The 11,547-nt window shown below is 42.3% G+C and overlaps 1 protein-coding gene across 2 annotated transcripts in view; it reads right to left on the bottom strand.

Moving 5' to 3' along the window:
- Positions 1–11,547, bottom strand: part of LOC142578801 (xylosyl- and glucuronyltransferase LARGE2s-like) — a 34,409-nt gene that overhangs the window by 3,185 nt on the left and 19,677 nt on the right. For both annotated transcript variants that reach the window (XM_075688387.1, XM_075688388.1), the window contains 7 exons: positions 10,102–10,311; positions 6,881–6,982; positions 5,965–6,052; positions 5,309–5,433; positions 3,870–4,025; positions 2,475–2,581; positions 2,239–2,404 (listed from right to left, as the gene is read on the bottom strand). In XM_075688387.1, coding sequence (XP_075544502.1) covers positions 2,239–2,404; positions 2,475–2,581; positions 3,870–4,025; positions 5,309–5,433; positions 5,965–6,052; positions 6,881–6,982; positions 10,102–10,311 — 954 coding nt within the window. The remainder of the gene's footprint in view (positions 1–2,238; positions 2,405–2,474; positions 2,582–3,869; positions 4,026–5,308; positions 5,434–5,964; positions 6,053–6,880; positions 6,983–10,101; positions 10,312–11,547) is intronic.

Raw genomic sequence — 11,547 nt, 5'->3', positions numbered from 1 at the left:
AGGTGCTGTGGTGAGATGATGAAATTTGCAGGCATAAGGTGGAATTAGCTGACACAAGACAGGGTAATTAGAAATCACTGGGACACCCATTCACTCTGCAGTGAATGACAAAGAAACATGGTGGACAAATCATACGATACTATAACATCCCAAATGCTGTACCACACAGCCACTGCTTTATAATGCATAAAAAGTCAGGGTGACTTATGTTCTGGTATTTAATTCTTTTACATTCGAGCCTCATTATAACAAAGTTGCATCAGACACGAAAATATGTTTGTTATACCTGATATTCATTATAAGCATGTATCTGTTACCCACCTACATTAATGAGACTCATTTAAGATTTCCTTCGTTATATTCAATAACTTGTTATATCCATGTTTGTTATACAGTGAAACCTCATTAAACCATAGTTGGCCGGCGCTACGAAAAAGTATGTACTACACGGTAGTATTGCTTAACCGAAATAGCACGATATCGCCCACTTACCTGTCAAAAATGGAACTCAGAGAGAGTGCGTAAGAAACATGCAGTATTTATTCACTTTGCGTGGCAAAAGTGTTATTTTCATTTGATGCCGCAGCGGCCTAGCAGCAACGACAGCAGCCTCAAACTTACTGAAGCTGCGAGCCAGCTTTTCAGCCAGCCCCCTCTTCTCGGCAAACACTTGCATGGCACATTCCTTGTTGGCGTTACGTATTCTCCGTGTATGCACGCGGTAGCACTGCAAAAGTCGTGGGGTGCCTTTTTCATTGAGGGGTGCTGTTCTCTTCGCGACGATTGCATTCACGAAGCTGATGTAACGCGCAGATTCTACCACTGTCGGGCCTGAATCGCCTGTGCTGTCGCTTTCCATGTGGTCCTCATCCTTGTTGCTAGTCGACACTTTGGCAACAACAGAGGCAGTGATGGCAAAAAGTTGAACCTCGTAGCCGACATCTCTTCACGGTCGCAGCAGCATCGCCGAGAAACTTCTTCACATTCCAAATGCCACACACCGTAGTCAACAGCAGATCCCTGTCGCGTGCCAGCGCCAACTTCTTTGTGTCACGTTCGATAGCACGAACGATGTCTAATTTTTCTTCTATGCTGAGCAACCGGCGTCTTTTTTATTCGAGCTTCGGCATGACGCGAGTCCTTCACTCTAAAGAAAGTTTACACCCTTTGAGATATATATCTGCCACACAACAATAATTGTCATCTGCCTTGCTTGCGTTTCCTTTTTTGAAAACGCCGCGCCCGCTACTTTCCTGTCGGCAATGCTATGCCATGCTGATAATGCGCATGCCGTTCGTTACTGGGAAGTACCGGGCTCGCAGTGTTAAAGAAAGGAAATGTGGACAAGACAGATGACGTTTATTGTTGTGTGGCAAGATACGACTCAAAGGGCGTAAACTTTTCTTAGAGTGTTGGTTGCACAATGCCACAACGCTCTCTGGCTCGGCGCCGAAATAATGTTGATGTTGATGTGGCTTCACGCGCAAACGCGCAGGGCACTTGGAGGCTGTTGTTCCGATTTCTGAGGCTTGTTGTTCTGCTGGGCCGTCCAACGGAGACGACGCACCGCCGTGTTTGCGCAACGAAAAGTGGAAACACCTCGTGTTAACTGATACATACGCAATAAGCTGGTACAGTTTATGCGGATACAAAACACATTACGTTCAATGACCACTGAGTTGGGGATTTGAATTTACTACTTTTTAAACAAAATTACTGTTTAAGCGGGTATGGTTTAATGAGGTTTTACTGTATTGAGTTTTGACAAATAATGCAGACATTTCTGGTGAACTTGACTGGCTGATCTCATGGAGCTGCGTGAATTTAAGACAGTGGTTTCCGGGGTTTGCCCATGGAAGCCAACATGCTCTGAAGAGTTGGGTTGCAGTGAAAGTTGTCAAAATGCTGTCTTTCCATTAATTCCATGCTGAAACATGCCAATGTTTAAAAAATTACTAAAACCAGACAAACTTCTGCCACATGGAAGTGATTCAACATACTCTAGACTTGAGGAAAACATTTGCGCTACAAAGTGTGATACTTGCCCCCAATTAAACAGTGACATTCTTTAGAGGAAGCAAGATAATAAGATAAGCAACAAATGAAACCAAAAGCAAGTAATGCAAAAGACATGGTAATCAGAGAAAAAATCATCCACTTCAATTACCATGGCTAATAGCACTCATATGCAGTGAGAGCAACACAACGAAAACACAACTTGAGTCTAGAGGTTCAGACCTTGTTCCAACCAAAGCCCACAAAGCGCTTGTCATATTCAGGCACATCTCTCTTGACCACCACATAGGGCTCGAAGTTGGGCTCCCAGTTCACCAGGTAGGGTGTTGTAGCCGTCCGCCACTTCCCATAGTTTGTCGGTGCATGGCCCTTCTGCCACACATGGTACCTGTAGTTGCACCATGGCAGTTATGAAGGCGATCAGTACTGAGCTGTCAAATCAAAAGAATTTGGCTCACCTGAAGGTAAACAGTGTACCCATGTCCAACATAGAAAGCAATTCCGCCTTTGTTTTTGGAAAACTCAGTCGGTACCTCTGTGTTTCAAATGCAGGCACTATCAGTGCCTGTAAAAGGACAAGGTGGGGGTTAAAGAGTTCTTCGATAGTATATAGCCAGCTATGCGAATATCGTAGAGGAAATGCTAGTTAGTCAACTGCAGTATTTAATAGTCAACATGTGCCTTCTACTTACAGGGATGCAAGGCACACTCAAAGGCTCATTGTCAATGTCATTATTGAGAATGCTTTAATAAATTCAATGGGTAATATGAATTTTGAATAAAACTGGAGACGTTAGTCGGCTTGTACTTGTCCTACTAACCATCACTTGAAAACTGAATGACAATGCACAGAAAACTCCTTTTGTAGCTGCCATGGAGGGCAAAATAACCATGCATCCTGCAGCTGGAAGTAGCCGCAAGTGCGAAATGCTTCATTACAGCATCATCAAAATATGCATTACGCCATCTACAATGCTATTACAGCTGCATTCATCCCTGCAGCAGACTCCTTCAACTGATGCTGTAGTTCTCCCCACCTTTAGCAAGTCCAGTTCTTCAAACTCAATTAATCCTTATCACAATTTTTGACATTACTAATTCTCAATTTAGGGACAAATTCCTTTTTATTGTGATAGCAATCCTGTGGCTACTCCAGGCACATTCCACTGTCGGCATCAGTGTGATGTTTCGTATAAAGGTGGGGAGGAAGTGTGCCATCTTCCACCGCACTCAAGGTAGCAGGGGTGGGGGATGTGGGTGTTCTACTTTGGCAGCGGCTGCGTATGTTGCGGCTGAGCGGGTACGTGTGGGCCCTATCCTGAAAGTGATCTGCGGTGGGTACAGAGTATAGGTGTGCTGAGGACTGATGGCTTCGTGTGTGCTGTTTTCTCACAGCTTAGTTCTCATTGAAGTGAGAGCCAGCATGAAGGGCGATTCACTTGCTGCTGCCACCACTTTTCCTCATGCCAGTGTTTGGCAGCTAGTGTGCGCGGTCATCGAGTGAGATGTGTTCATGTTTGCTTGTGCATGCATGACACCATGCTTGATAATTTAGTTAGTAAGCAAGTGTTTACAAGTTTATACGGCTGATGAAACTACTATCCTTACTTCACATAGCTGCCTAATATTTTGCTATTGCAATCCATGCTCCACCTCTTGGGTGAAACTGCAACATTTTTCACAACACTTTCCCTCTAACCTCTCGGCCATCAGCACAGTTCTTTCTCCTTTGTCAGTTGACGGAACGATGGAGGAATTAAACACAAGGGGACACAAATTTCTTTCACGGTGTTGAGTTGAACACTGCGTGTCGTCACACCCACAGTTCAACTCAACATGAACAAGTGTCTCACCTTGCGTGAAGACTCAAGACCCAAAGCAAACACAGACCGCTTCAGATACTCGTAGAGGCCATGCATAGGCAGAAAATCAATGTCGGTCAGGAACACAAATGGTGTGTTCACTTGTTGCAGAGCAACATTTCGCAGCATGTTCACAGGGTAGAAAGTCTGAAACAGGTGAACACAGCCTGTTACTAGACATTTTGGGACTCCGCTAATCGATGCAAGGTAATGCCTTGAAAACAGCACAGCAGCACAGAGACGGGAGTTCAGGGCAGTAAGGCTCAATGTGATGACTGATTTAAGAACAGAAGGACACAACATGAGAGCTGCTTATGGTATATCTGCACCATGGAACAAATGGACATTGCTTGTACTGGACAGCGCATAATGTATCTACACGCGACTGATTGCTCATCGCCCACAACCCGCATGGACAGAAAATGCAGAGCTATTTATGACATCCGGATTATAGAGGTTGAACACTGTGGAATTAGTCCAGAATGCTTTATATACCTGCCGATAAGCACTCTTTTTTTGGCAACAAGGCTGTTTCAGAGGAACCAAAAACCATCATTGTCCTATCTTGGCAAACCAACAGCCAGTGTGCCAAACCCCATGCATCTTGACTACACTCTCAAATGAGTGCTGCTAGCATTCGTGGAGTGAGGTTGAGAGTAGTAGCAGCGTTTTTTAATTGTGTCATCTGCTCGCCTTGTCTGTCCCATAGATGCATATGCTGAGGAATTATTGCCCATGGAACAGTTGTCCACGGAGCTGTTTGCCTGCTGGGCGGATGCACCATTATGGATGAAAGAAAGGATGAAGGGAAGGACAGAAAAATGTAACACCACTTGTTGTGTTCTTCTAACCTTATCACAGCACTGTTTTCAACACCTGAGCTATCACTGACTGTGTGTTCTACATAAACATTTGCTCCAGGCATTGGATGTTGGGAAACCAAGCAAATTCATAGCCCCAATGGTCAGGCACTAGAGGGCTGTTTGTACAGTGCAGTCCAGTGTTAAAGGGAACACCCCAGTGCAACGCTCCTATTCTGCAGGCACTCTAGCTTCATGTGCTGGCTGAGTCAATGTCAATGCACTGCACAGATGTATAGAAAAGTTCCAGCGGCACCAACCACAAGTCATGTGCTGCAAAGCCAGGCAATTGTGCCCTTGCCAGAGGGAAACACTCTTATGTGCTCTACATTCATGTGTTTCCTATTACAGTGGACCGCACTGTACAACAAATACACTGGAAGCTATGCAAACAGATGGTATCATTAATAGTCATGCATACGGGTAGTACAATTATTTGGAACAGCTGTGTGACAGACATCCAACGGCAGACTGTCGAAAGACATCAGAGGTCAATCACCGCAGATTCAGTGAAGAAAGGGTAGCTGTTGCAATAATTTTCATCATAAATCAGATTGATATGGCACTTACTCCATCTTTGTAGACAATGTGGTAGCCCACATTCTTGCGACTTTGCAAAATCTCCGAACTCAGGGTGTAGCTCAAGAATTGTTGGACTTCAGAGTCTGACATGTACAATGCCAAACTTATTGGCCCTGAAAACAAAAAAAAGAAACAGTAAAAAGAAGTAATTTCCAGCTGCTCTGGGCTGTGAAAGTAAGATAATATCGTTAATATAAATGAAGAATGGTACAGATAACACCTGGGAGCAAAATACTACTACTCAACAAATTATACCACTAAACAAAACCCAATGAAAATTTGTAGCACAAAATGCTATTGGACAACTCATGACAATCAATAAAAGAACAGGTAAACTAAGCTGGTACCATGCTTGCATGAGCGAACTTATAAAGCACTTTGGCCGATATGACTCAAATTTTTTAGGTATACCTATGTCTATGCAAACTCTTTTGGGCACCAGCCAGACATAGTTAATGCAAACTTTTCCACATTAAGAATGCCAGTGGAACAGTGAAGCTGGAGACACTAATGTACTGGAGGAAACACAGCACAGAATTAAACAAATTCTTTGCTACTAATTAAACATGTATGTAAGTATTTCGGCCTCTGGCATTACCGAAAGGAACGAAAATTTAATTTGAAAGAGAGAGAGCGATACATACCTTCCCAATGTTTGCAAACTGCTTCTACCATCTGAAGCCTGTCCATAGATAATTGGGCAACCAACGTGACATCATTTCCCTCTGGAGACTGTAATAGACAGGGATTTGACATTTGCATTTCAACAACTATGGGAAGAAGAACAGATAATTAGACCATGTCAAGCAGTGGAGTTGACATAAGGTATTTAGATACAGTGAAATTCTCACAAAACAGCTATTACACTCTGATCAATAACTTTACTTGAACCTAATGCTACTTAAAACTGGGCCTAACCATACTTCTGACGTAACTAATACTTTTACAACAGCCGGTATAGCAATGTGAGCCCCATCTTCCAAGTAAAGCCGTAAAATTATCCCAAATGTGGAAATGTGAAAAGTCTGGCATAACGTAGTCTGCACTTTTCAAGTCAATGAGCTATGGGAAATTGCTCACAGTTATTTATTTATTCAATGCCATTGTGGCGTTACAGAAAGGAGTGGTACAGGTGTGGTAGATTGCTACAGATGTATGTCTTGAATGTAGATTGATCAGGGTTGCTGGCAATGGGGGTGGGGAAGTGATTCCGTTCCAATGACATCTTTGGTGTGAATGAATGAAAGTACAAGTTGGTACGGCAGCTTGGCACTTGAACTTTAAAACGATGATCACCACGTGATGAGATGTAGGAAGGCGCAGTGATGAGTGCACTTTTGAGATCATAGTTAGTGAAAATTTAGTAAATTAAAATTAAGTGAAATTAGTGAAAATCAATGTCCCTTGAGTCAAATGAATATTGATATCTTCCCACAGATCTTAGGTAGAAAATACAGGTTTATATACAAGTGCAACACTACCTAACTTACTCTCACATTGGCTCAAAACAGTCATTAGGGCTCTCCATACAAGAGATGAGGCACAGACAGAGGTACTCACAGGCTCATAGTCATATTCAATGTAGTAGAGGTGTGTGCGATGCTGGGCAACCCTTGCTCTCCTAAAGTCATAGCAGGGGTCGTCCTCATCCAACAGATTCAACTGTAGAAGGACATACACGTCAGTTAAAAAAAAAAAAAGCCTTGCACAAACCACCAATAAGCAATACTATATCAAATTACAGTTAAACAAAATACTGCTACCGGCTCACAACCTGAACACTCACAATGTACTTGCATACACACATAGGTAATCCTAGCATGCTACAGGTTGCCTGCACATTCAGCACTCTCGTAAACATCTATATGTCATCAAAAATATATGAAGCAGCCGCACTAAGTCATATGCACAATGTAAGTGAATTCTACAAGCTCACCAAGGAATTTTGAAGCACTAATATATTTAGTGGAATCTCATTGATATGATTTTGCATAATACATTTTTCCCTAATACATTTTTCTTTCTTTTCCCGGCCAACATAGGAGCAATGTATTTTTATACAATTATTGTGGTCGCGTTTTCACCTGAACTCGGATAATACAACGGCAGAAGTGGGCATTTGTGGGTATTTCTATAACTCCTCAAAGCCTTATTTTCCAGTGTACTAGCTTAAATAACATTCCAATAACCCACAAACAACGTGTCAAGCCACAGCCACACTAGAGGAAGAATGCATGCAGCGTGCTGGTGGCAGTAAAACGGGGCTGCGACAGTGTGGCCACACCAACTGGAGGTGCGCCGCTGCTCAGTTGAAGAAATGGCGGTTTCCTTTTTTTGACTTCCAGAAGAACTTTTTTTTATGGACATTGAGAAAAAGAAAGTTCAGTGTAAATTGACGAGCTATTTCAACGTTGCTGAATAAAAGTGCGTTCGCTGCAGTTTGCGTGGCACCAAGTGATGCTGCTCCACATAACGTGTTATGTGGATCAGCGTCACTTGACACCCTCCGAACCTTTGCTATCGAGAAGCGTTGACTGTTGGGCCAGTTGGTGCATCATGTTGTATCATTGAGCGGGATAAGGATGGAAAGAAACGATGTGGACAGAACAGACACTCACTTCCCAGACAACACACAACGTCCTGCGAATGAAAAAAAAAAAAAAAAAAAACCTGACGTTCCACATCCTATGAAAGATGTTCTGCAGCCATCCATGGGACATAGGACTCGGCAAAGTCCCAACAAATGCACAAATGCAGACATTATTGTGATGTGTTGGCAGAGTTGGCCGGCAGCAAGTTTGAAACATGCACAAAATGGCCTAAAATGGCCCAATACACTGTGCATTTAGTTGTTTTTAATTTCGTAACTAAACCGAAAACGCTGATGGACCATATATTGGTAACATATAAAGTTTATGCACACCTTGAGGGCCAATTACTCCTGCACAAATTATAAATATTGTGTTTCTTCCCTGTCAGTAATGTAACACGCAAATTTCGCCGGATTGTGCTGATTATTTCCCCATTCTTGCCCTATTAGCACTTCCGGTGGTGGTGTGGTGGTAGCACGATGTTTATGTTTTCTTGGGGCCTGATGACTGTTTGCAAAATTCATGAAATTGCAATAAAGGTGTGCAAGTTTTATTTCTCCACTCATTTGCATGTAAAGGCCACCATGTGCCTAGAACAAGCATGACAAATGACATCCATTTTACATCTTGAGCCGGGAATATAACCTCCATCCCGCATCCAAGTAACAACCGAAAAAGACCCGTCCGGGACCTCCATGGGGCGTCTTTCGGTGTTTCACATGGGAGGTTCTCTGGATTAGCGTAAGACACTTTAGGAACCTCCCTGGAATCTCCTCAACCTCCTTGCAGGGACATCTATCAAACATTTTTAGCATGTCTGTGTGTTGTCTGGGCTACAACTGATGTTTAATGAATAGTTTCCAAGGAAGCGGTAAGGATGCGCATGTGGAGTCAGAGGGCAGATACAAGGCTCATACAGATTCACATGCAAAAGTTCTAAAAGAGCCTAACACCTACTGAGATAACTTATTTCTTTATCCCGTTGATGGATAACAGTGTTAGTTTTTCTTTGGAACTTTTGCATGTTAATCTGCATGAGCCTTGTATCTGCCCTCTGACTGTGCATGCGTGCCACCACCACTTCCTTGAAAACTATTCATTAAACTTCAGTCGAAAGTGAGTGTCTGTCCTGTCCACATTATTTCTTTCCACCCTTATTCCACTCAAAGACACAACACTTTGCTATTGAGTTTGTCACCGAGTACGGCTACTTTCAAACCTTTCGGAGCTTGCTTTGGATAATACGATTTTCGGGTGACACATTTTATTTTCCAGTTCCTGTAAACATAGTATCAATGAGATTCCGCTGTACGTCTCTCTCGCTGAAACCTCTCGTGCATCTTATGGCAGAGATAAGTACAAGATACCTGGCTCTCTGTTTCTAGGCAAGAGTGCTGCATAGCACTGCTTTATGTTTGGCAATGGCCTTCCAGTTCTATTAGTTTCTCAATAAAGTACATAGTATGATTAAGTTGTTTTGTATGACTCTGAGGAAAGCTTTAAACCAACTACACTGTGACCTGCATGGCTAACATGACAACATAAAAAACTGCCTTGAGAGTGCAACTCATTCATGATCAAACCTCACACAATGATCATGTTCTATAGTCTATTTTATATGATAACACATTTGGTGCCAGCACTGTCCAGGTTCATTTGCTTGCCATAGAAAAACCTAACTTGGTCAGTAGAGCGGGCTAGTGCTGCCAATCTGCCTTCACAGCCCTCATACTGTTGCTTTGTGTCCCCTAATTTTTCATGGCAGATGGTAACTACTAGCGCTTTTCAACTACTGGCCTAACAGACTATTTTGATGGATGGATTTTCAGATGCTTGTGATCTTCCCTTTCAACTGGACAGCCAGGAAATATGTATGCCAAATTTAGTACTACCAAACAGACTGCAAATGTGCAAGATTTAAATGCTGATGAGCCTGTAAACTCAAAAGAAACTTTTCAGAGTGGCAAAATAAATATGCAGGTAAAACTGGAACTTCCAGCTTTCTTTTTTTTTTTCTGGTGATTATACCATGATGCCACTTGCTACTAAACATTTTTTATGTTCACTGGCCATGCATCCTTGCACTTGATTTCTTTTTAATTTACATGCGATTTTTTGTAAACGTTATTATACAAAGCAATACTTGAAATCTGAGCAGCTAGGGCAAGCTGCTAAGTGGTGGTCACTTACAGCATCCTGCACGTGAGAGGCATGCACACCGGCAGATGAGGAAGTCGTGCCGTTGCAACCAATAAGCTCGCGTCGCAGCAGGTTGCCATCATATTCGAGGAAGGTAAGGTAGAGGTTGCGAAAGAACTCGACATGCTTGTTCTTGACTTTGAGCTTCTTAGGCGAGTTCCAGTGAATTATTTTTAGCTCCTGCACCTCGGAGTAGCACAGCTGCATATAGAAGAGCAAGTGAAACACTCTGTAAGAGCCCATAATTTCGACAAGCACATATCAAGCAAGACTGCTACAAAATTTTGTATGCATGTGTGTCCCCCTTCATTGTGTCTTTGTCGATTGCACGCGCTAAATATTTCGCTATGAATGTAGGCTAGAGACCATTAGACTTTGGGGCAGGATCTTGAAATGGCTGATATAATGTAACGTAAGCACTGCCTAAATCTAGGCAGCCCTCCTTATTCCTAATCCCAAACCAGAAGAGCCGTAAAAATGCGTGTGCAAATTTAAGCACAATGCTTAGATTTTTATTGGGTAATTGGCATTCAACTCAATGTTGTGCCATTTTTTAATAATTACGGCATCATAAACAGGCTCAGTGAAATATATGGGTAAATTTTTTACAAGATAGTGAGACAGCACGGGAAGCATCTTGAGACGCGGCACGACTGGCTTAGTGTCAAGCGATAGCATGAATGCTTGTTATGTTTGAAATGACTGAGTTTTGTAACTTTGAATTTATCCAAACGAAAGTTATACCTTTTAGTAAAGCCTCTTTAGTAGTTATGCCTCTTGTTTGATTGTGTAATATTGTTCCCATTTCATTTCATTTCATTTCAACTATTTATTTATTTTCTGAAAGTGCCTAAGAACAGCATTATGCCTTAACAAGGGTGCACTTGTGTTACACAAAGAACATAAAACCGAAAAAAAAAAAACAGAATATCTCAAACAACAGTGGTACAAAGCAAAAAAAAAAAAAGATTAAAACAAAGAGAGAAGCCAGATAATGAGCAAGTAGTAGAGCTGAATATATCAAGATCATGATGCAAGGTATCTTGTTACGATGAGCAAAACGAGAAAAAGGTGAAAGCAGGAGCCAACGTTTCGACAAGTCCACTTGTCGAAATGTTGGCTCCTGCTTTCACCTTGTTCTCATTTTGCTCATCATCTTGAATTTCCATCTCCTGCCTTCCCCGTGTTTGCCAAGGTATTTTGTTGTGTTATAAGACGCGTTATAGTGTTAGATGTGCAAGAGGAATTCACGTAGAAAATGCCAGGATTACGCAAGTTATGCAAGCTTTATATTTGCTACAAGTCTAAGCTCCTTTTCCTTTTACGTGTGCTTTCACAGATGCTTGCCCTGTGACAAAAAGTGATTACGTTCCTCAGCAAACTCCCAATAAAGACGAACAAAACGCAACCTTGTGAACCCAGCTTATACAACCAAAA

Source organism: Dermacentor variabilis, chromosome 4 (assembly GCF_050947875.1).
Source record: "Dermacentor variabilis isolate Ectoservices chromosome 4, ASM5094787v1, whole genome shotgun sequence".
Classification (NCBI taxonomy): Eukaryota; Metazoa; Arthropoda; class Arachnida; order Ixodida; family Ixodidae; genus Dermacentor; species Dermacentor variabilis.
Note: the sequence above shows the minus strand (reverse complement) of the source record. Positions and strands in the feature narration are given on the sequence as shown.